At 49.0% G+C, this 27,559-nt stretch overlaps 2 protein-coding genes across 3 annotated transcripts in view; one reads left to right on the top strand and one right to left on the bottom strand.

Annotated features, from left to right (window-relative positions):
* Positions 1-9,447, bottom strand: part of Ccnd3 (cyclin D3) — a 91,174-nt gene extending 81,727 nt beyond the window's left edge. The window contains exon 1 of one of the 2 annotated variants that reach the window (XM_036167043.1): positions 9,367-9,447. The gene's annotated coding sequence lies outside the window, so the exon portion shown is untranslated. Of the gene's footprint in view, positions 1-9,261 lie in introns of both variants that reach the window. The other variant, XM_036167042.1, reaches the window with a different exon arrangement.
* A 4,026-nt stretch (positions 9,448-13,473) lies between these two features.
* On the top strand, positions 13,474-26,374 carry Taf8 (TATA-box binding protein associated factor 8). The gene is made up of 9 exons (XM_036168088.1): positions 13,474-13,529; positions 14,519-14,675; positions 16,015-16,113; positions 16,449-16,511; positions 17,882-18,006; positions 21,239-21,386; positions 22,061-22,203; positions 24,926-25,062; positions 25,231-26,374. Exons 1-9 carry the CDS (start codon positions 13,491-13,493, stop codon positions 25,241-25,243), a joined length of 924 nt encoding a protein of 307 aa, XP_036023981.1. The 5' UTR covers positions 13,474-13,490; the 3' UTR covers positions 25,244-26,374.
* The last annotated feature ends 1,185 nt before the right edge of the window (positions 26,375-27,559 follow it).

Here is a 27,559-nt window from a genome sequence, read left to right on the forward strand (position 1 = left end):
CCAATGCAGGTTAGGCTGTGCCTCGATTCCTCTTCCGTAAAGGCATAATAAATGCTTGTCTTGCTGGGGCTGGGGCTCAGTAGCAGAGTACTTGCCTAGCCTGGGCAAAGGTCTGGGTTTGAGCCTCGGCATGCCCCACTCTCTCCCTGGACTGTGAGGACACAGAGATGCTATTTAGCGTTTAGTAGGCATTTGGCTAGTATTAGCTTCTGGGCTGGGGACGGGACGGGGTGGGGGTGGGGGGGACGCGGACGGGGGGGGGGGGGTGTCGGGACACGACAACAGTAGACGAAGAAATACCAGCCAGAAAGAGCCCAGCAAAGACAAGGCTAGGCAGCCTGTCCATTCGGGACTGCTCTCTGGCCACTCCACTGGGTAGTGAAAATGAACGGTGAACCACCTTTCCAGCCAAACGGCACAATTAGCCTGCCTGCTGGCTGAGCTGTGTGAACGGAAGCTGACGTCTCTGTGCAGAGGCTTCTTGGCCTGTAAGATGGGTTTCCTGTTCCCTTTGTCTCTTGAGGGATGGGCTTAGGAAGGAATGGATTACTAAGTGCTTAGAAATACTAGCTAGATACTCTTCTGGGTCAGTCCTCAGGTGCCTGAGGCCATCTTGCTCGTCCTGGGCTCTGTGTGCTGTGTCCCTATAGCCCATCGGCTGTACTGCTTAGTTCTCTGTCTCCTTCTAAAACAAGCTCTCACTCTATAGCCCTGGCAGGCCTGAGCTTTCATGTAGACCAGGCTGGCCTCGAACTCAGAGATCCACCTGCCTCTGCCTTCCCAGTGCTGGGATTAAAGGCCTGTGCCCTTTATGGCTTTCTTAAGGGTCTGGCCGGCAGCAAGCAGATCTGGCCCAGTACTGGAGGAACCAGCATCTTCCTTCTGGCCACCTCCTGAGAGCCATGGCTCGGCCTCTGCTCTCTAATCTCAGGAGAGACGGCTGGAGAATTTTACCCAGCGTGGGAGCGGGTCAGGCTGCAGAGGGCTAAGAGTTTCAGAGAGGTGTGGCTTCCGAGGTCCCTTACAGGCAACAATTCTAGTGTCACACCCTTTGGAGGGTAGGACCGGCCATTCCGGGGTAGCTTCCCTGACACGCTGGCGCTGGCAACTTGGGTCCCTCTGTGCAAGGACTTAGGAAGGTCAGGAGGGGGAAGAAGTGCGGGGAGGCCTCTGCCTGGGGAAGGAGCACATTCTCCCAGGCTTGCACACTTGGGCCAAAGCCGTTGAGAGCACATTTTATGGAGATTCTGCCGGGTCCGGCCAGAACAGCTCTCGGGGTAAACAGCTGGGACAGGGGGCGGGGGCGGGAACCAGAGGTCCCAGGAAACCAGCTGGCGCCTGAAGGCCCAGGTGGGGTTCTTCACCCAGTAGGGGCCCCTGGAGCGACGCTCTGGCCAACAGCTCCATCTGGTGGATGGAGTGTGAAAACCATGGGCCCGGGCCGGCGGCGGCCGAGCGATGACGCAAGGGGGCCTCGGTGAGCAGCCGGGTTCCGGGCAGAAAGGGGTGGAGTCTGAGCGTTGACACTCTGGCAGCGGCTCCCAGAGCATGCGCTCTAGACTCCCGCGGCTGGGACTCACGTCACAGGGGCGGTTATTTGTTAGAAAGCCCTTCCATTTCTGCCAAGTAGGCGTGGTGCTTTCCACGCCTGTAATCCCGGCTTGCTAAAAGTTCGAGGACAGCCAGGTCTACATACGATAGTACCAGGGCTATATGGTGAGAATCAAGCAATAATAATAATTAATAAGAAGTTAAAACGGTTAAAAAGCAGAAAACAAAAAATCCAACCACTCAAGAATAAAAGTTGTGGAGCTGGAGAGAGAGCAAAGCTGTTAAAAGTCTGTACTGCTCTTGCAGATGACCCAGCACCCACATGTGGCTTCACAACCTGCAGGCACCTGCATTTATGTGCACAGATACACACTTATACATAATGAAAAATAAAACATTTTTGGAGGTTTTTTGAGACAGGGTTTCTCTGTGCAGTCCTGGCTGTCCTGGAACTCGATGTGCAGACCAGGCTTGCCTGGAACTCACAAAGATCTGCCTCCCAAGTACTGATATTAAAGGCGTGTGCCACTACCATCTGGCAAAATAAACATTTTTGTTGTTGTTGTTGTTGTTTTTGAGACAGGGTTTCTCTATGTAGTTTTGGTGCCTGACCTGGATCTCACACTGTAGACCAGGCTGGCCTCAGACTCACAGAGCTCCACCTGCCTCTGCCTCCCGAGTGCTGGGACTAAAGGCGTGCGCCACCACCGCCTGGCAAAATAAACATTTTTTTTTTTTTAAAAAACACCTATTTCAACAAATTTTTTGATTTATTTATTTTATGAGAATTAGTATTTTTGCCTGCATGTATGTCTGTGTGAGGATGTCAGGTCTCCTGGAACTGGAATTACAGTTGTGAGCTATCATGTGGATGCTGGGAATTAAACCTGGGTCCTCTGGAAGAGCAGTCAGTGCTCTTAACCACTGAGCTATCCTTCCAGCCCCAAAATAAACATTTTTTAAAGCTCTAATGCTTCCCAGAACTACCTCAAACATTTAAACACTTCACATTTTTTGTTTCCAGTCAGTTTTCTGGAATTTAACCTCACTTTTTCACACTGCCTTGATTGATTGATTGATTGATCAGTTGATTGATTGGAGACAAGGTCTTAATCCATAGCCTAGGCCCCTCCAACTTCCAATGATACTCCTACTTCAGTTTCCTGGGTCTTGGGACTACAGACATTCACCACCACACCAAATACCATTGTATTTTATCTTTTTCTCCCACTTGACTTTTTTTTTTAAGATTTATTTATTCATTATGTATATATACAGTGATCTGCCTGCATGTATGACTGCATGCCAGAAGAAGGCATCAGATCTCATTACAGACGGTTGTGAGCCACCATGTGGGTGCTGGGAATTGAACTCAGGACCTCTGGAAGAACAGCTCTTAACCTCTGAGCCATCTCTCTAGCTCCTGTCCTTTTTTGTTTGTTTTGTTTTGTTTTTCGAGACAGGGTTTCTCTGTGTAGCTTTGTGCCTTTCCTGGAACTCGCTTTGGAGACCAGGCTGGCCTTGAACTCACAGAGAACCGCCTGGCTCTGCCTCCCGAGTGCTGGACTAAAGGCGTGCGTCACCACTGTCCGGCCCCTTTATTTTTTAATTAAAACATTATTTATGTGTTTGTCAGCTGTATGCAGGTGCCCATAGAGGTTCAGAGGGTATCAAACCCCAGAAGCTGCAGTGACAGGCAGCTGAGAGGTGCCCAAAGAGGACGCTGCAACTCAGACCTGTGTCCTCGGGAAGAACAGCCAATGAGCCAACTCTCCAGCTCCACTGACCTTTCTCAAAAAATTTACTTGCAAAGAATCCATTCCTTGGGTTTAGGGATTTAACTCAGTGGTAGAGCGCTTGCCTAGCAAGCACAAGGCCCTGGGTTCGATCCTCAGCTCTGGGGGGAAAAAAAAGGACAAAATAACAGAATCCAATCCTTTTTTATCCCCTCTCCACACTATTGTGTTGCATCATTCTGTGTGTGTGTGTGTGTGTGTGTGTGTGTGTGTGTGTGTGTGTGTGCATATATATGTATATGTATGTATATTGATTCTATGTGTAAGGGTATTTTGGCTATGTCTTTGACTGTGCACCACTTGTGTGTCTGGTGCCCATGGAGGTCAGAATGAGAAGTGACTTTCTCCTGGTAGGCAGGCAGATAGGCATAGGGGCCGTGGCTAGGTAATGCTGGCAGCGACTTCCCCAAATGGACAGCGTCTTCCTCACCCTCCTGACTTGAGACAAAAGCCAGGCAGCTTAAAAGCAAGCCTCTAGGTGTTTGTCTCCCACCTGCAGACCCCCTGCGGATGGACTGACTCAACAGTTTTGTCTTCCTTCAAACTGACCAACCCACATTAGAGGGGGAAAGCTTTGCAGAGACTGAGAAGGCCCCCAGCCCTGAGAACAACAACTAAAACTCCCAGTGTCCTAGGTCCCCTTCCGCTATGCTGAGCGCCCTTTTCTCTGTGTCTGCTGCTTTTGTATCTCCTCATTTCCAAGAGATTCAATTGCTGACTCTGCCTGCTGCTGTCTGCTTGTAGTGTTGGAGATTTCTCTGATGCTGCCCGTGGTACTGAGGTGTTTCCTGCTTTTTAGTTCCCTAATTGGCAGAGAAGATGAACCCGATCAAGACTGAAGACTTGTGGACCTCAAGGAAAGGGCACCATCAAATCCCCTGGAACCGCAGTTACAGATGTGTGGTTATAAGTTTGCCATGTGAGTGCTGGGAATCGAACCTGGGTCTTCAGGACGAACAGCCTGTGCATTTCTGTTGTTGTTTCTAAGATGGGGTCCTTGGAACTACACAGACTCACAGAGATGACCTCCTCTGCTGAATTAAAGGCAGGCACCTCAGCACTCCTCTACGGGTGCAGCATTGTTTTTAATACATTTATTTATTTTACACATATGGGTGTTTTGCAGCATGTGCAGATGCCCTGTGTGGCAACTGAACCCTGGTCCTCTGGGAGAATTTTTTTTTCAAGACAGAGTTTCTCTGTATAACAGCTTTGGCTGTTCTGAAACTTGCTTTGTAGACCCAACTAGGCTAGCCTCCCACTCACAAAGACCCGCCAAACTCTGCCTCCCAAGCCATCATAACCATCAAGCCATCTCTTAGTCCCAGCGGCATTGCTTAAAAATAAAAAGAAAGGCCGGGTGTTGGTGGCACACACCTTTAACCCCAGCCCTCTGGAGGCAGAGGTCTACAGAGTCCAGCCTGGTCTACAGAGGGAGCTCCAGGATAGCCATGGCTAGCTACGCAAAGAAACCCTAACTTGAAAAACAAAAAACCAAAACAGCAACCCAAACTTTAGACTACAACTTGTATTACTGAAAAAGACGCTCTGACCTGAGACAGACAAGTCCGCCTTCCGCCACTCAATGCTGTGTGACTTTGTCAAGTTGCTAAGCCTTTGCGAACTCTGTTTTCCTCAGTGATAACCTGGACTACTCAAATTACAGTGAGTATCAAATAAGAGAAACACTTAGTAACCCCTGGGAACACTCCAAAACCCCTAAGTGGCTGTTGGAGCCAAGTTCTCCAGAGTTGGAAGGTTTTAGGGGTACTCTGGGAAAAAGGTGACGGGCTGAAACCAGACACTACCGAATGGAAACACAGACTTAAATCTCACTGCAGAAAGGGTGCCCTGGGCCAGCAGCAGGGCCAGCACAGGAATTGACAGCTTTCTGAAACTCGGAGGATTTAAAATTTAAAAGTCTTTGTGGGTGAGATAAACACACCTACTGCTCATCAGGGAAAGGGAAACTTGGCAGAGGTCCCAGAACTTTCCCCACCCACAAGCCGCCCTAAACTTCCTCTTGTGGTTTCTCAAGGGTACAGCCTGTTCTTCGCAGACAAGTGAGGGCAGAGGACAGGGGGCGTGCCCAGGGTTCCACTGCACCCCACACTAGGAGCAGGCGGGGCAGGGCGAGGGGGGGAGGAGGGGGGAGGCTCAGAACAGCCTCTGTTCGCATTATTCATAACTTTCACACCCTCCCTCCACCTCAACCCCCAGCATCAACACCCATCTCAAGAGACACCCCTTCTTGGGATCAGTGCCGAGCTCTTTATTTGACAATTGTATTTAGGTTATATGTATGGATGTTTTGCCTGCATCTAGGTCTGTGCAACTCATGCACATACCGTGGAAACCAGAGGAGGGCCTCAGATCCCCTGGAACTGGAGTTACAGACATGGTGAGCAGCCACATGCTTCAGATCCCCTGGAACTGGAGTTATAGCCACATGTATATTGGGAACTGAACCCTTGTCCTCTAGAAGAGCAGCCAGTGCTCTTAACCTCTGAGCCCCATAGTTGGTCTTTTTAAAGACAGGGTCTCACTATGTAGACCAGGTCATCCTCAAACTCACAGACACTGGTCTGTCTCTGACCTCCTGAGTGCTGGGATTATTCAATTTTTATTACAGTAGGCATAGGGATCTGCCTTGGGCATTCCCAAGTCTGTGCAGAGGGTTCCTTAGAGAAACCAGGAGTTTCAGAGAGGAGGCAGAGAAAATATCGAGAATTCAGGGAGGCTTCCCCATAGAGGGGCTCATGTCACAAGCATCGTTCCAACCTGTGGGAAGTGGGGCAGACACAAGGGTGCTCTTTTCATGAAGTGACACTGGGATGCAAGGGGACACTACCTTAAGCTTCTCCTACTTCTGTACCATCCCCTTAATCAGATACCAAGCTTGAATGCTCTTCTTGGGATCTAGAATGTGGGGCTCTAAGCTTGAATATGCCCAGGACAAAGCAGGTGTGGTAGCACATGTCTGCAATGTTGGCACTCTTCAGAGGTCAGAAGTTCAAGGGCATATTCCCCTACATACATGTTTCAGGCCAGTTGGCGTTAGGAGCCCTGTCTCAAAAGACAAATGGAGCCGGGTGGTGGTGGCGCACACCTTTAATCCCAGCACTGGGTGGGCAGAGACAGGCGGATCTCTGTGAGTTCGAGGTCAGCCTGGGCTACCAAGTGACCAAGTGAGATCCAGGAAAGGCGCAAAGCTACACAGAGAAACCCTGTCTCGAAAGAAAAAAAAAAAAAAAAAAAGACAAATGGGACTGAGGGGAAGGGGACTGGGGAAAGCAGTTGCTGCAATGCATGAGGCCTGAGTTCAGATCCCAAGCAGTCATACCAAAGCTGCACACATCTGTAATCCAAGCACAGCGAGGTGGGACAGGGAGGGAGACAAGAGGATCCCAGGGGTTGGCCCAAGGACTTCTAGCTGGCACAGAAGTCAACTCCAGTTCTAAGGGACCCAGCACCCTCTTCTGGCTTCGGTGGGCACCGGGCACACATGTGGTACACAGACATGAAGGCAGACAACACAGACATACATATCAAATGCATAAGTTTTGGGTGTCTTTTTGAGACAGGCTCTCTCTGTGTAGCACTGGCTGCCTTAGAATCTGGACCTGGCAGGCATCCAACTCCTAGAGATCCGCTTGCACTTCCCTTCCAAGTGCTGGGACTAAAGGTATGTGATGTCACACCCATGCGCACACACACCTCCACACAAGAAAGATACTGTCTCTGTGCTGTACTGTCCCCAGAATCCTGAGCAGACCTTTAGGGGACTCTGTGTTAACAGTACCAGTTTCCAAGCTCTTCTACAAAAGAGACTGTGTGAGCCCACAGACTCCCCTCAGCTAGCAGCTGCTCAGCTGCACATTCTACATGGCTAGTTCAAGAGGCAGCTGACCTGGTAGCCAGGTGCAGGAACTCTGAGCTGGTTGTGATGATGGGTACCTCTCATCCTAGCACTTGGGAGTTTGAGTCAAGATTGGGAGTTGGAGTCCAGCCTGGGCTAATAGCAAGACCCCGTCTCAAAGGAAAGCACAGGATCTCCCAAGTCAAGTGAGTTGGATTTAAAGTCCATTTCTGACATCCCATCTTGCCCCCGCCCCCAACCTCTCCCCTCTTTATTGTTGTTTTTCCAGACACGGTTTCTCTGTGTAGCCCATGCTGTTCCGGAACTCACTCTGTAGACCAGTATAGACTCTGGCCTCAAACTCACAGAGATCCGCCTGCCTCTGCTTCTGAAGTGCTGGGATTAAAGGTGTGCACCACCACTGCCACCACCCAGCTTAACATCCATTTCTTTCTTTCTTTCTCTCTTTTTTTTTTTTTTGGTTTTTCGAGACAGGGTTTCTCTGTAGCTTTGGAGCCTGTCCTGGGACTAGCTCTGTAGACCAGGCTGGCCTCAAACTCACAGAGATCTGCCTGCCTTTGCCTCCCAAGTGCTGGGATTACAGGCGTGCACCACCACCGCCAGGCTGACAACCATTTCTTTACTTTTATTTATTTTGTTTATGTGTATGAGCATTTCTCTGCATGTATGTATATGTACCACGCTCATGCCTAGTGCCTGCAGAGACCAGGAGAGGGCATCAGAACTCTTGGAAACAGGGAGTTGTGAGAGAGTGCTGTTAACTATTGGGCCTTTTCTCCAGCTCCCTGACATCCATTTCTTGTTCCCTCTTTACCGCCTGTGTTCAGGTTTCCTTGTCTATAAAATGGAGCTAATACTAGTTGATGATTTAACAAGGCTATTAGAGGCATTAATCTAAACCACTTATATAAACACTTGAAGGTGCTATGTAACTGCCTGCCAGCATCCCAAGTCCCTGACGAAGAGAAATGTACAAAAAAAAAAAAAAAAAGGTTGGAACCATGGGGGTCATGACCATGGGTTCAAGGGTTGAGCATAGACTGGTAGGCTGATGGAATGAATGATCAGGGACGCGTTCCAATTCCTGTCTCTGTGGCTACAAGCACTAACTTTACTCCACGATGTCCCCATCATCGGCAGAGTGTGGCGGGGAAGCAGCAGGGGAACCACTTCTCCACCCAGGACTAGTCCTGGGGGACGCTGTGGTGATGGGCAGAGGACAGGCTTGTTGGAGAAAACAGTCCCAGGGTGCAGGACGGGGAGCCGGTGTCCAGTATGGTGTGGCCTGTCCTGTCATCCCGAGGGGACCCTCCAGCTGCATACAATTTTAGTTCAGGGCTCCAGCTTGTCTTTCCCAGAATTGCTTATTCCCACTCCCTTATGCCTGGAAGCGAGTGAGAACAGGCAGGAACCGTCTCCAGGTACTAGTATATCCCAATAACACCATTTTGATTCAGTCTAGCTCTGAGGAGTAAGTACCTCAAAAGACTTCCCACCTAATTCTCTGAGGTCAACAACCATCCTCCAGAACCCAACCCAAATATCCCTTCCCAGCCTCCCCAGCCAGAGCCCTGAACCAACACCAGCAGTGGCTGGGTTAGTCAGCAGCATACAGAAGCAGTATCAAGCACACAGTAGGGGCTCAGCCAGTGCAGATGAATACTGCTTTCTGGCAACAGCAGCCCACTCTGGTCTACTCTTAGAAGATGCAGAAGGCTGAGAACTGTACACATCAGACCCTCAGGACCTTCGGTAAAGTTCTAGTTTTGGGCCCTTTCCTTGGCTCTGACCGGCTCAGACACCACTGTTCCTCTAGCCATGCCGGTCAGCCGTCCAAACTCTAAGGCTGATGTATGCTGCTAAACCCTTGCGCTTGCCCGTTAGCCTGGAGGGGAGGCTGTGAGGCACGCGTTTAAGGAGGCTCAAGGATCTTTGGGGGCTTCTCTGACCCTCTGCTCTGGTCAAAACATCATTCTCAATGGGGCTAAGCTTTTGGGGCCAAAACCGAGGGGAGAGTGGCGCGAACCTACCCACCTGCTATCTCCACCTCGGGGTCTCCAGTCTGGACTCTAACATCCCAGGCAAAGCAGGAGTTGCTGAGGTCACGTTTGTTCGGGCTTCTCCAGCCCCCAAGCCTACCTCTTGGCAGATGAATCCTCCGGAGCTCGGATGGTGGCCTCACGCTCACTCCCGCTGCTGGACATCTGTTTTTGGACGGTAGGAGTGATCACAGCTGCCAATCACAGACAGGACAGGGGCGTGCACTCCGCTTCCGTGGCACCCAAACAGAGAGAGTGCCCAGAGTGTTTACAAAGCCCTCGCCGCAATGCAGATCGCTAGCTAGAAGCTGGGCAGGAAGTGGGGACGAGGGGGCGGGCGAGACAAAGGAGCTGGGTGCTGCGCTCTGCTAGGGTCTGGTCCCTGACACCCCCTAGAGCGGCTAAGAGGAGGCTCATCCAGCTCTGATCCCTAGTCCACCGGGGGTCTAACACACCTGATCCTTAGCCCCAGGTAGTGGGGGTGGGGATGCGGCTTCGCCAGGCTCAGGTGTACACAGTCCAGAGGATGTCTTCTGGGCATCTGCAATTCGTGGTGCACGTTGCTCAGGAAGTAAACAGCAGGTCTGAGTTGTTAACTTACCACACAGCTAGGCACCGAGACACTTGTTATCTCAACCTGTTCCCAGTTAATCACACCGGGAAACTGGGGAATAGTGAGGTTAGGTTTAACGTGGCCAGAGTCAGAGGGCTAATAAGTGATTTCATCTGGCCAGGCATCCACCCCGGGGCCAGAATGGATAAGAAAAGGCAAGGTCTCTCCAGAGAGGCTGATGGGAGTGAGAGGGGCAAGGGACAAGCTTCCTGGCTCACTCAGCAGTCACTTGCAAGCCAGGGCTAGAGGCAACAGTGCAGGGGAATCACACAAGGAGCTTGGTAATAAAACTAAAGCCTGGGCCCAGGTAGAGGGCAGCAGGCAAAGTAGCTGCCTAGCATGCAAGAAGAAAACCCTGAGTTCCCCCAGTACTACTTAAATGGAGCATGGTGGTGAACTGCAGTAACCCCAGCACTCTGGAGAGGTATGGGTCGGATAATCAGGGTAGGTTGTCTGTCTTAGTCAGTGTTCTATGGCTGTGAAGAGACACCACGACCATGACAACTTTACAGAAGAAAGCATTGAATTGGGGCTTGCTTACAGTTTTATAGGGTTGGTTCACTGTCATCTCCACTGGTGGAGAACATGGCAGCCAGCATAAATGACTCTGAAAACATTATGCTATATCTGATCTGCAGGCAGGGAGAGGGAGAGAGAGAGGGAGGGAGGGATGGAGGGAGGGAGAGAGAGACTTTTGTGTGGGCTTTTGAAACCTTGAAGCCCCTCCCCAGTGACACACCTCTTCCAACAAGGCCACACCTCCCAATCCTTCTCTACAGCGCTGCTCCCTGGTGACTAAGCATTAAATATATAAGCCTATGGGGGCATTCATAGCCAAACCACTACAATGTTTAAGGTCATCCTCAGCTACAGAGCCTGGGCTACATGAAACGTGGGCGCACACAAAACAAAACAACCAACACTCTCTGAGAGAGTGAGATCACTGGAACTGGGCTGGCCCAGCTGGATAAAGCTAAAAATCAGGTAAGTTGGGAAAACCCTGCTAATGTAGACAATCTCTAGAGTCTTTTCAAACATGCCTTTAAGGACTGGAGAGATGGTGCAGCAGTTAAAAACACTGGTTCTCTTCCAGAGATTCAATCCCCAGCACCTACCTGGCAGCTCCCGGAGGTCTGTAACTCCAGTTCTAGGATATGCAAAGCTCTCTTCTCACCTTCTTCGGCACCGGGCTCGAAAATGGTTCACAGACATACGCAAAATGGCCATATACATAAAGGAAATCCATACTTTTGTTTTGTTTTGTTTTTTGAGGCAGGGTTTTTCTGTGTAGCTTTGGAACCTGTTCTGGAACTCACTCTATAGACCAGGCTGGCCTTGAACTCACAGAGATCCACCTGGCTCTGCTTCCTGAGTGCCGGGATTAAAGTTGTGCACCACCACTGCCCGGCTTAAATGCATACTTTTTAAATAAGCTATTTAATAAAATAATCACAGTGCAAAATAGATCACTTAAAAGTTTTGTGCATACAACATATTCACAGCACTAATTGGATTCCATGTGTCATTTAAACAATAGACCAAAAAAAAAAAAAAAAAAAAATAGGGATATGAAGTTGGGTGGTGGGGCCAGAGCAGAGCAGAAAGTGGCTAAGAGGAGGGAGACATGTTGTGGACCCAGAGGGGAGTAGATGGCGTATATGATCAAAATACATGGTATAAATGCAGAAATTAAAAAAAATAATAAAGTGGGTGTTTTTTTTTGTTTTTGTTTGTTTTTGTTTGTTTGTTTGTTTTTTGAGTCAGGGTTTCTCTGTGTAGCTTTGTTCCTTTCCTAGAACTCACTCTGTAGTCTAGGCTGGCCTCAAACTCACAGAGATCTGCCTGCCTCTGCCTCCAGAGTGCTGGGATTAAAGGCATATGCCACCACTGTCCATCATAAAAAGTATTTTTAAAAGAAAAAAAAAAAGTTTTGTGCATACAATGCAACCAAGCAAAAAATAAATCCATATTCATCAATGTAAAGATCCACAATGAAGCCGGGCAGTGGTGGTGCACGCCTTTAATCCCAGCACTCAGGCGGCAGAGGCAGGCGGATCTCTGAGAGTTCGAGGCCAGCCTGGGCTACCAAGTGAGATCCAGGAAAGGCACAAAGCTACACAGAGAAACCCTGTCTCGAAAAACCAAACCAAAAAAAAAAAAAAAAAAAAAAAAAAGTAAGATATAAACCTACATCAAATGATTCAACAATTTCATGTTCAATGATGTATCAATAAGTATTTTTCAGAATGTGTCCATCAGAGTCTTAGAACCATGTCAATATCTTATTGTGTGGATCCAATTTAAGAAATCCTTCATTTAAACCAATGTAGAATCAGATCCTTTTGCAGCTCTTTGATGACAAACCCGGATAGTGCTGTGGAGAGCACCAGGGCATTAACAAAGGCATTTTAAAAAGGAGCACTTAATTAATTTTATTATTGCATTTGTGTGTGTGTGTGTGTGTGTGTTTGAACATGTGAATGCCCCCAAAAGGATATCAGATCACCTTGGAGCTGAACTCACAGGCAATTGTGAACCACTCAACATGGGTGCTAAGATTGTGAACTCCAATTCTCTCCAACAGCAGTATGTGGTCTTAACCATTGAGCCATCTCTCCAGCCCCAAAGTGCATTTTTTAATGGTTTATTTATTTTATTTTTATTTTTTTTTAAAGATTTATTTATTTGGGGTTGGGGATTTAGCTCAGCAAGCACATGGCCCTGGGTTCGATCTTCAGCTCCACAAAAACAAAAACAAAAAAAAAGATTTATTTATTTATTATGTATACAGTGTTCTGCCTGCATGTATGTCTGCAGGCCAGAAGAGGGCACCAGATCTCATTACAGATGGTTGTGAGCCACCATGTGGGTGCTGGGAATTGAACTCAGGACCTCTGAAAGACAGTCAGTGTTCTTAACCTCTGAGCCATCTCTCCAGCCCCGGCTCATTCATTTTTATTTTATGTGCAATTGGTATTTTGCCTGCTTGTTTGTGTAAGGGTGTCGGATCCCTTGGAGGTAGAGTTATAGGCAGTTGTAGGCTGCCATGTGGGTGCTGGGAATTGAACCCCGGTCCTTTCAAAGAACAGCCAGTTCTCAGCTGCTGAGCTATCCAGGCCCCAAAATTGCATTCTTAAGTGTATTCTTTCTGAGAAATTATTTCATATCAATAGCTTTGTTTTTACATTTATTTATTTACTTACATCTACCTATCTATCTATCTATTAATTAATTAATTAATTAATTAATTAATTAATTTTCTTACAGGGAAGGTCTCCTTATGTGGTCCCACACTGGCCTAGAACTCCCGATCCTCCGGCTCAGCCTCAAGGTGCTAGGATTATAGATGGCTGGCTTCTGGCCAAAATAGGTTCTTTTTAACTCGGTACAACCCACCGAGTGTTTTCCAGAGCCATTGCCATAGCCGCTAAAAGGCCCACGAAAGCTTGGCTCACCCAAAGTCACATGAGCGGGGGTCTCTCGACCTATCCCTCCCAACCTCCTACACACATTTCCTAGTTTTTCCGCGAGCCCCGCCCTTCGCCACCTCCCCACCCCACAACTACAAGTCCCATCGTGCCCCGCGCTCACGCGCACTACGCGAGAGCAAGATGGCCGACACGGCGGCCGGGCCTGGTGGCTCCGGAACGGTAAGGATGGGGAGGCGCGGCGTAAAGCCGAGAGAGTTTGGGTCTTCTGGATCTTTTCCATGGTTTGAGCCACAATCTCAGACCGAGAAACCCAAGCTCATTCTGAGATCCGATGGGTGGAAGATGTTTCTGGCCACATACATTCCCCGCTGCGTGGACTTGGAGGCGGCCTCCTAAATTGGTGCACCTGAGACTTGATTGGCTCGTTCCCTGCTGAGGGTGGGAACCCGGAACACCTTCTGATTGGCCTGGGGAGGCTGTTTTCATCCTCTTACTGGACAGCCGAAGTTGGAAGGGAGTTCCTTTCAAAATATTTACCTTCCTTGCCTTTCTTTGAGGTTACTTCAGCTCTCCTCTGCGTCCGGCATTGTTACTGTTTTAACTTCCTTGTTAATGAAGTGGTGCGGAGATGGAACAAGAGACAGTAGATTTATTCGTCTAATCCCACAATTCGTGTATATATTCTTCTTTTTTCTTTTTCCGAGACAGGGTTTCTCTTGTAACTCTGGCTGCTCCGGAACTCGCTCTGTAGCCCAGGCTGGCCTTGAACACACAGATCCACCTGCCTCTGCCTCCCGAGTGCTGGGATTAAAGGTGTGCGTCACCACCGCCCAGCATAAATTTTATTTATCTATTTATTTATTGAACAAGTAGCGTTTATTCTATTTGAAGTCTCTGGATTTGAGTGCTCAGTTATTACCCATTTGGTGAGATCTGTAAGTCTAAGTATTAAACACTGATAAATATTTAGCTAAAGGCAATCTTTGCTATCCAGGCAAAAGTTGGTATACACCTGTAATTTGTATGCTTGGGAGGTGGAAGTTAGAGGATTGCATTGTCATCCTAGGCTGCATATTTAGCATTAGGCCAGCCTCAGTGAGCTACATAGTGAGATTTCTGTTTGCCATTGATGCTATATGAACTCTGTGATTTCATTCATCCTTGTCTAGTGGTTAAAAGTCTCCTCTTTCTGGGCTTCTGATTCCTAGAGATCAGGAAGTAAACAGTCCACTAATCCTGCTGATAACTACCATCTGGCCAGGAGGAGGACTCTGCAAGTGGTTGTGAGCTCCTTGTTGACAGAGGCAGGATTTGAGAGTGCCGAGAAAGCATCTGTGGAAACATTGACAGAGATGCTGCAGAGCTGTGAGTACCAAGAAACACTGGACCTTCTTCCTCGCTTATGGAGCCTGGCTTCAGAAACTCCGTCTTAGATACTGTCCCACCTTCAGACAGAAGAAACAAAAATTGTTCATTGTAAAATAAGACTGCTAGTTTTGATGTTTATGTGTGTGGTAAGAGATATGTAGCTATACTGTCATTTTAATGATTTGTAGTGACATTAAGTGCACACTCACAGTGCCCAGAAACCCTGCACCCATGAACAAAACTCTCTCTGTCTTCTCCCCAGCCCCAAGAACTTCTGTCTAGTTTTTGTCTTTGGATTGCTTTTTCTTTATATATATTGTCTTAGTTAGGGTTTTTATTGCTATGGAGAGACACCATGACCACAGCAACTCTTATAAAGAAAACATTTAATTGAGGTGGCCTCTTATAGTTTCAGAGGTTCAGTCCATTATCATCATGGCGGGGAGCATGACGAGATGCAGACAGACAAGATGTTGCTGGCTACATCTAGATATGCAGGCAGCAGGAAGTGGACTGTGACACCCAGGAAGTTTGAGCAGAGGAGACTGCAAAGCCTACCCCGGCAGTGACACACTTCCTCCAGCAAGGCCACACAAACTCCAACACCCAACAGTCTCACCCCTTTTGGGAGCCATTGTCTTTCAAACCACCACATGTGTGTATATATATACATATCTCACATCCTAAAATTACTCTTTTTACTCATTTGTGTGTGTGGTAGGGACCATGTGCATGCCATAGCACACATATGGAGGTCGTAGGAGAACGTGTGGCAATCAGTTTGTTCCTTCCGCCATGTGAGTCCCAGGTCACTGGCAGTAAGCACCTTTACCATTGAGCCATTTCACTGGCTTTGATTTTGCCTTTTATTTGCTTTTTCTCTGTACTTCCGATAAATGGAATCTGAAAATACTTGTCATTTTGTGCCTGGCTTATTTTTATTTAATATAATGTTTCAAAGTTTGTCCATGTTATAGATTTCATTCCTTTTGAGGGCCGAGTACACACTCCCTTGTTGAGTTAGGTAGGGTGGGCACACCTATAATCCTAGCCCTTGAGAGGTGGAGGCAGGAATATCAGGAGTTCAAGTCTAGTTTCTGCTACATATGGAGTTTGAGGCTATATGAGAACCTGTCTCAAAACAAACAGAAATGCTCCATTTTATGTATGTACCCCAGTTGGTTTATCCATCCATTTGTCAGATTGTTGTGAATTTGTGAGTGTACACAGTGCCTGTTGAGCCCTGCCTGTGGTCACTGGGTGTATGTAGCACTGGTGGCTCACCTGGTAATTCTGTGTTGAACTCTGGAGGAACTGTGGCCTTTGACCCTTGTAGACATCTCAGAAATCGGGAGAAGTGCCAAGTCTTACTGCGAGCACACAGCCAGGACCCAGCCCACATTGTCAGATATCGTGGTCACACTGGTTGAAATGGGTGAGTGCATCTCCAGCATCTAATGTTTTCTCATCTCTGTGTTAGGGTCACTAGGGAGGGAGGAAAGCCTAGAGGTTGGGTGGTCTAATGGGTGTTCATGGATTCCCTCGTGTTTTCCTCGATTTGCTTTTAGTTTAGAAAGTTAAGAGGGAGGGACCCTTTGAACTCTTCTCAGAGAACCCTCTAAGTCCTTGTTGGGGGGCTCTTCTGGAGCTTCTTTTGAGGGGCAGAATAGTGGCTAAGTTGGGAGCTTAAGCTCCCTTTCCACAGTATGAACTTCCCTTTTGTGTTCAGTATCCAGTGGCCCAGGCAGTGATTTGCTCTCTTGTCCCTAGGGTTCAATGTGGACACTCTTCCAGCTTATGCAAAACGGTCTCAGAGGATGGTCATCACTGCACGTAAGTGGCTTTGAACTCAGGTGCTTAGTAAGTACTCAAGTTGGAGACTAGGACAGGCCTCCATCAGAGAGACAGCAGTTGTCACAGGCTCCCTTCCAGTCTCCAGTCTCTCGGGGTGGGTTAGCCACCCACAGCCTGATCTTCTCTGGGCAGTGGGATTAGGATGTGATGCTCACTCACCACCACGCAGCTGAACCACGTCCGAGCTGCTGCTCTTGTACGTCAGCCCTGAAGACCGTGAGGTGCTTGCTTCTTTAGATCAGGGTTGGCAGACTCTGTGGGCAGATGTGGTCCACTGCTTCCTTTGTAGATAAACTTAGATTGGCATGCAGCTGTAGTCACGTATCTGGGATTGAGTTCATGTTATAAAGGCAGAGTTTTGTGGCTTGCATAATCTGAACTGCCACTGTTCGGTGGCTACACTTGTAATCCTTGCACTGGTGACGGGGTGAGGGGTGCTCCAGAGTTGTAGTGCACTAAGGATGCAGAATATATATCATGCATCCCTTTATGTAAAAAGTTAAATTCTGCTTTAGATAAATGAGTCCCTTAAGCTAAGTAAGGAGTAACTGCTTTAGTCTTTACAACTGGGGGGAACTTGCTGTATTTGTTTCTTTTTTTGTTTTGTTTTTTTGAGCTGAGGATCGAACTCAGGGCCTTGCGCTTGCATCCCCAACCCGCTGTATTTGTTTCTTAAAGTTACTTGTTTGCATAGGCATCTTTTTAGATACTGTATCTATTTATCATGTGTGCACGCACATGCCATGGTGTGCATGTGGCTGTCAGAGGCTTTCTTCCTCCACCATGTGGGTCCTGGAGGTTGGCTTGGTGGCAAGAATCTTTTCCCCACTGAACCATGTTGCCTCCTACATTGGAGAGAAGCAGTGGAAAGCACCATTTTCTTTCCCTCTTATAGTTAAGCCCATACTTCCCCAGCTCAGTGTTTGTTATTTGGGGTCTCTGAACAGTGTGCGTGTGCTGAGGATTGGACATCGGGGCCTCCTCCATGCTGAGCATGTACTCACTGAACACTCCTCCTCATGCTCTCACAGTCTCTGGAAAGACAGCCAGCAGCTCATTTAACGCCCTTAATGAACTTTAGCGTGCTCTTTTATGTAGTGGCTTTGGGAAAGCCTCTCTCCTGTAAGCAAGGGGCTTACAGGCAGATTGTCACAGATTGAAATATCAAGCAAGATTACCTGGCAAGGCAGGGCTTTGTGTGCTGATCTGAAAAGGTTATGGAGGGCCTTTTATCAATAGAAATAGGAGATGCTTAATCATGGTCCAGTGGGGAGAGCGGGGACTGAACAGGGACTATTGTCTGTTGAATGCAGCGGGTGGAGAAGTAACCATTTGTGATTCTGCTGCAGCTCCGGTGACCAATCAGCCAGTGACACCCAAGGCCCTCACTGCAGGGCAGAACAGACCCCACCCACCACACATCCCCAGCCATTTTCCTGAGTTTCCGGATCCCCACACCTACATCAAAACTCCGGTGAGTGGCGGAGCCTCCCAGGGGCTGTGAGTGCTGTAAAGGCAGCTGAGGAAAGGTTGCCAGTGCCAGTCACTTCTCACCATGACTTCCCCTAGAGAGAAGCAGTCTGGTTCTAGGGTATGGTGGCTCACCCCTGTAATCCCAGCACTTGGAAGGCTGAGGCAGAGGGGTCGCTATCAGTTTGAGGCCAGAGTGAGATGCTGTCTCTAAGAGAGAGAGGCTTCAGGGAAGGAATTGACCCAGCCCTGGCCCTGGACTGTGGGCTCTCTAGTGTCCTGGGGCTACTGTGACCAAGTGCTACAAAGCAATGACTTAGAGCAATAGAAATGTCTTGTTTCACAGGCTAGGCTAGGGGCCAGCAGCTCAGAATTCAGGTGTGAGCAGGGCCCTGCTCCCTCTAAACCCTGTGAGGGAGTCCCAGTTCACCTCACCCTAGCTGAGGGTGTGCCCGCATTTCTCCAGCGCTTCTTGGTGTATAGTGTGTCCTCCAACCTTCCTGTCTCTGCAGTTTAAACTACTCTGTTTTCCCATGAGGATACCATCTGTCCTTACTTCATGGCCTCTTCCTAATTGATGACATCTCTGGTGACTCTGGCCAAATAAAGTCATCTGAGATGCCAGGAGTCAGGAGTTCACACTAAACATTTTTATGGGAACACAATTCGGTTCATAGTGTTCATCCCTCTTTTTATAGTGTGTGAATGGGTCCTGACGATAAAGATAATGTAAGAAGCTCCTTTTAGTGTTGGCTGTTTGAGACAGTCTCAAACATCTCACGTTGGCCTCCAACTCAATATGGAGCTAAAGATGACTTCAGACTCCAGGTCCTCTGCGCCTGTCTCCTCCATGCTGAGGTTACAAGTGTGTAGCATTATACCTGCATCAAAGCGCTTGATTATGTGAATAGTACCACTTAATCCACTACAGATTAAAAGTTTAGGAAACTTGTGACCTTCTGTTATGGCCTCTGCTTTTTTTTTTTTTTTTTTTTAAGATTTATTTATTTATTATGTATATGGAAGAGGGCGCCAGATCTCATTACAGATGGTTGTGGATCACCATGTGGTTGCTGGGAATTGAACTCACGACCTCTGGAAGAGCAATCAGCGCTCTTAACCTCTGAGCCATCTCTCCAGCCCTGGCCTCTGCTTTTTCTCTCTGAAATCTTGGTGTAGGATATTAAATTGCAAGCTCAATCTTTAGATCAGTTTACTTTAATTCTTTTTTTTTTTTTTTTTTTTTTTTTCTTTGAGACAGGGTTTCTCTGTAGCTTTGCGCCTATCCTGGAACTTGCTTTGGAGACCAGGCTGGCCTCAAATTCACAGAGATCCACCTGCCTCTGCCTCTGCTTACTTTAAATTCTTTAATGGTTCTCCAGTTGAAAAAGTTCTATCTGAAAGATGTGGCCAGGTGTGGTGGCGCTCACCTTTAATCCTAGCACTTGGGAGGCAGAGGCAGGAGGATCTCTGTGAGTCCCAGGACAGACCAGTGCTATATAGTAAGGCCCTGTCTCAAAAACAACAACAACAACAACAACATAGGACTGGAGAGACGGCTCAGCACGTAAGAGTGCTTGCTGCTCTTTCAGAGGACCCAGGTTCAATTCCTGGCACCTGTGATGAACAGTTGACAGCCATGGGTGACTAGTTCCAGGACATTCTTCATTCTCTTCTACAGGAACCTGCATGGGTGTGAGCATTCCCTTCTCTCTTTCTCTCCCTCCGTTCCTCCTTTCTCTTCCCCCTGCACCCATACATAAGTAAATGAAATAAAATCTTCAAAGCTAGGGCCTAGGGTTGTAGCTCAGTGGTGACACATTTGGCCTAGCTTGTAGAAGTTGTACTTCCAGCACCTATACTCACATAAAATAGATATAAATAAGTGGTTTTTATTTAAAAATTAAATTCCAGGTTCTTGAATGTCAAATGTCATTGAAATAACTACAACATTTTTGTTTGTTTATTTTTTGTTTTGTTTTTAGTCAGGTGTCATTTGTAACCCTGGCTGCCCTGAAACTCACTGTAGACCAAGCTGGCTTAAAACTCCCTCTGTAGATCAGGCTGGCCTCGAACTCACAGAGATCCACCTGCCTCTGCCTCCCGAGTGCTGGGATTACAGGCGTGCGCCACCACTGCCCAGCAGTTTAAAGTGTTTTGACGGTCTTCTCTCATTCTTACTGGATCTGGAGCATTTCCCCAGAGATGGCCAACAAGGCACTAACTGGGAGATGTCTCCTGTCCTTGGCTTTCTCAGTTGTCCTTACAGTAACAGCCTCAGTCTGTTTTTCTTTCCTTTTGAAAATAAATTACATTTATTTCATTTATCTGTGTGGGTGGGCATTCACCCAGTGCGTGCGCGTGTGTGTGCGTGTGTGTGTGTGTGTGTGTGTGTGTGTGTGTGTGTGTGTGTGTGTATGTTGCAGGGATGTGTGGGATCAGTGGAGAATGTGAGGGAATTGGTTCCTCTTTGAACCACGTGGGTCCTGAGGATGGAGCTCAGGTGGTCAGGCTTGATGAGCGCCATTATCTTTAGAGCCATCTTCCTCTTAATCTGTACTTGTTTTCCCTCCTAAACACCTCCTCCCTCCCTCCTTGCCTCCCTCCCTCCCTCCCCCTTCTTAGACCAGGCTGGCCTTGACCTCTCTTGAGATCTGCCTACATCTGCCCCGAGGTGATGAGCCAGGCAGCGGTGGTGGTGGTGGTGGTGGTGGTGGTGGTGGTGCAGGTGTTGGCGCACACCTTTAATCCCAGCACTCGGGAGGCAGAGACAGGCAGATCTCTGTGAGTTCAAGGTCAGCCTGGGCTATCAAGTGAGTTCCAGGAAAGGCACAAAGCTACACAGAGAAACCCTCTCTCAAAAAACCAAAACCAAAAAAAAAAAAAAAAAAAATCCGTGTGCTACCATGGCTAGTAGTCTGTACTCCTAGAGGGATCTTTTGGACAGGGTGGTTTGAAAACAGCAGGATGGTACAGTATGCACATGCACGCTCTCTCCCAAGGCCCCTTGGGGCTGTGTGTCTTATACCTAAGGCTAGCTGCCGTGGTCAGCTATGTACTAGACGTTTGCATTAGTATGTGTGTACTGAGATGGTCCTCTCTTTTGTATGCTGTTCTTCACATAGCTTCACTCCAACGTTAGTTAGCATGTCCTTCTCAGAAGGACACAGCTGCAGCAAGGGCCTAAGGAGAGCTGAAGGCGGCCCGGGCTCAGCCTCGACTCTCTGTTGTTCTAGACATACCGTGAGCCAGTGTCTGACTACCAGGTCCTGCGAGAGAAGGCTGCATCTCAGAGGCGGGACGTGGAGCGAGCGCTCACCCGCTTCATGGCCAAGACGGGCGAGACCCAGAGTCTTTTCAAGGATGACGTCAGCACTTTCCCCTGTGAGAGTCGCCCCTCTGGGAGCCTGTCTTCTTGTTGGAGATAATCACACCATCTTTCTATTCTCTCGGTGTGGTGGGGAGAGATGAGCAAGTCTTCATATTTTTCTCTAGTGCAGTTTATTCTTCAGACCTCTGGATCCTTCCCCCAACCCCGGAGAGACTATTCCGAACTGATGACTCCAAACAGAAAGGCTTCCATATGTTGGCTGCTCAAGGCAGTGAGTTTAGGTTACCTCACTGGTGGCTGAGCCCTGCCTGGGCAGCAGTCTCCTGTGGAATTGGTGGCCCAGGTGGCAGGAGGAACACTGGCGTCTGCAGCCAGTTGCCTGTCAGTGTCCTTTCTTGGGTTCCATCTCATTTAGGCTTTGTTGACCAAGTCACTCAGCTCGGGTTTTGCAGAGGTGAGTGGGGAGATGGTCTGTTCACTCAGCACGCTTCCACTGGGCGCCTGCTGGGTGCCTGCTCTGCAGTCATGTGGCTGAAGGGCACCAGGCGCTGACCATTCCCCACACGGATCTCAGGCAGCCCCTCCAGAGCTGAGTCAGCAGCTGTCTATGTACAACATGGCGGCTTGTAGGAGAGGGAAATGGTCTAGCTCAAGGTCATGGTCACTGGGCGGCATGCCTGCCTCCTTCTGGCTGCTCGACAGAGTTGTGTCTCTTTCCACTTCCCAGTGATTGCTGCCAGACCCTTCACCATCCCCTACCTCACAGCCTTGCTTCCCTCTGAGCTGGAGATCCAGCAGATGGAAGAGACAGACTCCTCAGAGCAGGATGAGCAGACAGACACCGAGAACCTCGCTCTTCATATCAGCACGGTGGGTTCTCCCCTTCTGCCTTCCTCATAGTACCCCAAAACGGCCTGTCCTACACGAGGCCCTACCCCAGGGAACTGAACAGCACCCTCCCCAGGTCTCTGGCTGTCTGTTAGAAGCTTGCCTGATAGGCCTGTGTGACCGACCAGTCTCCATCCCGAGAGAGCCGCTCACTTGGCAGATACTGTTCCAGGTGCTGGTAACTAGGAGGAAGTCAGACACAGCCCACCCTTGGAGCTGTGAAGGGACGGGCGTTAGAAAGTGACATTTGAGGAAAGAGTGAAGAGACAGTGTCTGAAGTGTCTCGGGGTGGAGTTGGCAGTCAGTGGCATAGCACCTGCGAGGCCAGCCTGAGGTAGAGCGAGCTAACTCGTGTTTCAGACTGAACAGCCATCCAAGTGTGGTTGCAGAGCTCCCTGGCCCAGCGCCTGAAGGAGGGTAGTTTGGTCCCCACAAGGGGAGGATGGGGTGGGGCACCCGAGGAAAGCTGAGGCACATGGAGTGTGCATGCCTGCAGTATGCTTCTGTGAAGCTGTCAGCCAGCAGGTGGGGTAGAACTGGGAACTGGTGCTGAGGAGACGGCAGGGTTGCCTTGGCCTAGTGGCCCGAGGAGGTGAGACAAACCCCGCAGTTTCCCATCAGTGTTTGAGTCGATTGGATGCTTACTTCCGGTCTCAAAGCTGCCTGTGCCTGAAGGGGACAGAAAGTAGCGCTTTCATAAGCTGCCGACATCCGACTTTTGTGGGACCTAGAGCCAATGTTTTAGTGCTCCATGTCACTCGCTGTTATCTGAGAACGTGTTGAAGGCACAATTTAAGTTGGAGTTTGATGTGGAGGAGTGGTAAATGGAGGTGTTGGTATGTGATGATACTCTGTTGTGCCCTTTAGAACTCAGGCAGGCTGGTGGCCACACAGACCGCCCCTCACCTGGCCCCACGTGAGCACAGTGTCCTGTGGCAGTTGTTTTGAAGAGGACTCTAATGGCTGTGGGTCCATTCATGGGGTTTAGTGCAGGAGTAGTCCAGCACATGTACTTTACAGGAAAATGGCTATTTGAGGAGAACAGACTTAATGAGATAGTATGGGTATGTAGCAAAACCTAGAAGTCATCCAGAGTCTTCAGGCCCAGTAAGCCCGAGGCTGGTGTCTGCACCCCAGGCCAGCTGGTCACAGTATCACAGTGACAGCAGCCGCTGCTGCCTGGGCTCTGAGGCCTCCTCTGGACCTCCCATTGGAGGACTCTCGGTTCCACCTTGGTGTGTCACTAGGGGGCACTGCTAGGCCAGCTTCTGGTTGCTAGGCCTGTGTGGCCAGGCCGGGTTTTGGGTGTGGTGTTTCATGCCCTGACCCTGCTGCCACTGTTCACTTTAAAGAAGTACAAAAATAAACTAAAAAGAGGAACATGGAAACTAAAGGACAGTATAAATATTAATAAGGAGAGGAGAATCAATTACCCATGTGTCCAGGTCACTTTCTAAATTTACATTTAAATTCACACTGAATACACACACACACACACACACACACACACACACACACACACACACACACACACACACACCCCATTGGTCCAGATTCAAACTTTGCTAAAATTAATAAAGAGGCCATTGACAATTGACAGGTCACGGGCATCACTGACAGTGTGTAAGTGTGGACAGGTCACAGGCATCACTGACAGTGTGTAAGTGTGGACAGGTCACAGGCATCACTGACAGTGTGTAAGTGTGGATAGGTCACAGGCATCACTGACAGTGTCTAAGTGTGGACAGGTCACAGACATCACTGACAGTGTGTAAGTGTGGATAGGTCACAGGCAGCACTGACAGTGTGTAAGTGTGGATAGGTCACAGACATCACTGACAGTGTGTAAGTGTGGATAGGTCACAGGCAGCACTGACAGTGTGTAAGTGTGGATAGGTCACAGGCATCACTGACAGTGTGTAAGTGTGGACAGGTCACAGGCAGCACTGACAGTGTGTAAGTGTGGATAGGTCACAGGCATCACACTGACAGTGTGTAAGTGTGGATAGGTCACAGGCATCACACTGTCAGTGTGTAAGTGTGGATAGGTCACAGGCATCACTGACAGTGTGTAAGTGTGGATAGGTCACAGGCATCACACTGTCAGTGTGTAAGTGTGGATAGGTCACAGGCATCACACTGTCAGTGTGTAAGTGTGGGTATCTGTGGACTCTGCTTTGCCTTGTTGAGCTTCATTCAGGATTCCTGAAGGTTCTGGAATATGCTGGAATATGGTTATTGGTCCCTTGTTCCAAGTGTCAGAAACGAGAGATTTTGGAGAAATGTGTTAGGACTTAGTTTGGGCCTAGGAGAGCTGTCCTGTGCTCTGATTTGTTTTGATCCTGTGTCTCTTATTCCAGGGTACCCATGGCCACTTCCTTTTTTCTTCCCGTTGGGTTAGGCTTCTTCCCTGAAGCATGTAAATTCTAACCCTCACTCCCAGGCCTCCTTTACTTCTCCCCCCCCCCCCCCCCCCCCCCGTTCTGAAGAGGCTGAGGCCCCTGGAGGATTTCTCCTTGCCAAAGCTCCCTTTAGAACCAGCACTGCCCAGGGCTCACTGAGTCTGGGGCGGAGATGGCGACCCTGGAAAGACAGTGGCTCCGTCTTCTGACACCTCAGTAAAGAGACACCAAAGGTGGTTCTCGCTGTGGGCACGGTCTCTTCCCTCACACCACTGGTGCTTTGTCTCGGCTTTTGCTCAAAGGAGGATTCCGGAGCTGAGAAGGAGAACGCATCTGTCCTGCAGCAGAACTCCTTGTCTGGCAGCCGGAACGGAGAGGAGAGCGTCATCGACAACCCCTATCTGCGGCCTGTGAAGAAGCCCAAGATCCGCAGGAAGAAGTGAGTCGGGGTCACTTGTCTTGGGAGGAGCAGGCTTGGGCAGGAGGGAGTCGCCTTCCTTTGCCTCTCCTCCTCGGCTCCCAGGGCTCCCTGTGAGGCCTAGAGCTACGCTCCCCTAGGACAGCATGAGGGCCCCGTGGCAGGCTCTCTGGTTCTCCTTCTTTCTAGGTCCCTCTCGTGAGCTGAGACGGAGACTGCCCTGTAAGGGGGCACACCGCTTTCCTGGGGTGAGGTCAGAGAGAAGAAGACCGTTTTAGTGGCAGCCTTCCGTGAGGATAACCTGTCTTGCAAACAGGCCAGGTGACTTCCTCGACTAATCACAGGACTTGATTCCTTTGAAACCTGGAGGGCCAGGAAAGGTGGTAGAAAGAAGAGGGTCCACTGCCCCGTGCCCTGCCGGGAAGACTGCCAAGTGTATCTTCCAGGCCACCTGGATCCCCCTCGTTGACCCGCAAGAATCATGGCATTGATTTACCAGCCCAGAACCTCATTCTCACTTCTCTCTGCACCTGGGCCCCAAGATCCGTGCTGAGCTGATGGAGAGTGACGTTGTATCTCTCATCATGTTAGAGACAGGCCCGCACTGCGACTCTGATCTGGGGCTGGCAGGAGCTGGGAGTGTGTGTAATATAAAGAGGACAACAGCCGTCAGCAGCCTTGAACCTCTGACCAGCGTTGATTAGAGCTGACAGCAGTGAGGGTCATTCCCCTTGAGACGGTGCCTCGGAGCGCCCTTCTGGGAAGGATGGTCTCACCAGAGCCTGGAGTAGAGCTAGTTCTCCCAGGACTTGGTAGAGGAGCCATGGATTTTAAGCACCAGGAAGAGGGCTCAGTAGGTGGGGGTGGGACTTGTTTTGAGGGCTAGGCGTAGCTGAGAAACATAATGGTGATGGAAAGCCACATTCCCATGCTGGAGGGGTCCGCTGAGAGGGTCCTGCCCAATCCATGCGTTTGTCAAGAAGCACGTCTGCACCCGCCCGTCCCCACCTTCCTGGAGAGAAGACGCCACCCCTGACTTTGCCCACTGATCATGGAACGTGCCTCAAGGAAGATATTGGGCAAGTTGGTATCTTGGCTGGTTTTGAAAAGAGGAATTGAAAAACCAAACCCAAGGAAGAGTGGCGGGGACACGCAGTTGCCATAAAGAGGCTAAGTCGTTCGTGGACTGGAATGCTGGGCCAGTGTTTAATTTTTCTATCCATACTCCACCTTGGCTGCTGCGTTCCTCATCCTCTTTTTTTACTCTCACCCTGCCCGTGTGTGTTTTTGAGATGGGATCTCGCTCTGTAGCCCAGGCTATCCCAGTGATTCTTCTGCCTCGTGCTGTGATTACAGGTGTGAGACACCATGCCTGGCTTCCAGGGTTTTGGCAGGGAGGTTCCGCCTTCCTTGCTGCTCTGGAGTCTTTGGTCCCTTGCCTGGAGGAAAACAGCTCTGTGTCCAGAACTGAAGGAAGGACTCGGAACGGTGAGACAGTGAGCTTCCTTGGCTCGGGACCAGACAGGCGTGTTCTCATGGTGACTCACAACTTCCAGGTCAGAACAGGAAGGCTGCCTGTGTGGATTTGGAGCTTGTGATACACTTGGCAACTCATGGCCCAGTCAGTTGAAATCCAGTCCCCAGGTCAGACAGGAGGTCCCACACCTTGCTGTTCCTGACGCTGTGGTCAGCACGCCTGTACTTCTGCACCATTATCACGGCCTGAAGCTGACACCGTTGAGCATGTGGTGGGAGGTGGGAACTGCACGCCTGTGATTTCTCTAGGAGAGAGGTGCTGGGACAGTGACTGAAGGGTGTTGTGTTGACATACATAATTCTCAATGTCTGTCTAGATATTTCTATTTTTATAAGTTGGGAGAGTCTTCCTAGAGGGAAAAATAAAGTGTGATTTATGAAAAGCCTGTATTAAAATTCATAATAAAATTTTTGTAAATGAATTGAACCTAGAGCCTTTCAAATGGTAGGCAAATAAATACTATACACAGCTTTTCCTGGATATAAGACTAGCTTTTTTTTTTTTTTTTTAAACTTTCAGTTTTGAGATAGGGTCTCACTAAGATGTCCAGGTTGGCCTTGAACTCACGCTTTAGCCCAGGCACCACCTTGAATTTGGCAATTCTCCTGCTTCAACCATCCCAAATTAGAAAGTATGTGAAGAGTCCTCACTCAGGAAATGAAAAATCTATAGGGAAAAAAAAAAAAACGATTCCTCACTCACCTTCAATACTTAGCATGTTGTGACAGTTTTGTCTGTTTCCCCCTAATTTTTCCTGTTCTTTGCTGAAATTTTTTGTTGTTTTCTACAGGTGCTAGGGCACAAATGGTTTGTGCTTAGCTTGTGAGCACCTGAATGCACGTTCTGCCTTGAACTACACCCTAGACATCTGCAGTGGGTTTTGCTTGTTTGGTTGGTTGTTTTTCAAGACAGGGTTTCTGGGTGTAACTGCCCTGGCTGTCCTGGAACTCACTCTGTAGACTAGGCTGGCTTTAAACTCAC

Source organism: Onychomys torridus, chromosome 18 (assembly GCF_903995425.1).
Source record: "Onychomys torridus chromosome 18, mOncTor1.1, whole genome shotgun sequence".
Classification (NCBI taxonomy): domain Eukaryota; kingdom Metazoa; phylum Chordata; class Mammalia; order Rodentia; family Cricetidae; genus Onychomys; species Onychomys torridus.

What these genes read in the sequence shown, in the direction of transcription:
- Taf8 (XM_036168088.1), top strand. Translation starts at nt 13,491, where the DNA reads ATGGCCGACACGGCGGCCGGGCCTGGTGGCTCCGGAACG. An exon ending in GACAGAGATGCTGCAGAGCT is followed by an intron (nt 14,676 to 16,014) that starts GTGAGTACCAAG and finishes TGACCCTTGTAG; the next exon opens with ACATCTCAGAAATCGGGAGA. An exon ending in ACACCTACATCAAAACTCCG is followed by an intron (nt 18,007 to 21,238) that starts GTGAGTGGCGGA and finishes CTGTTGTTCTAG; the next exon opens with ACATACCGTGAGCCAGTGTC.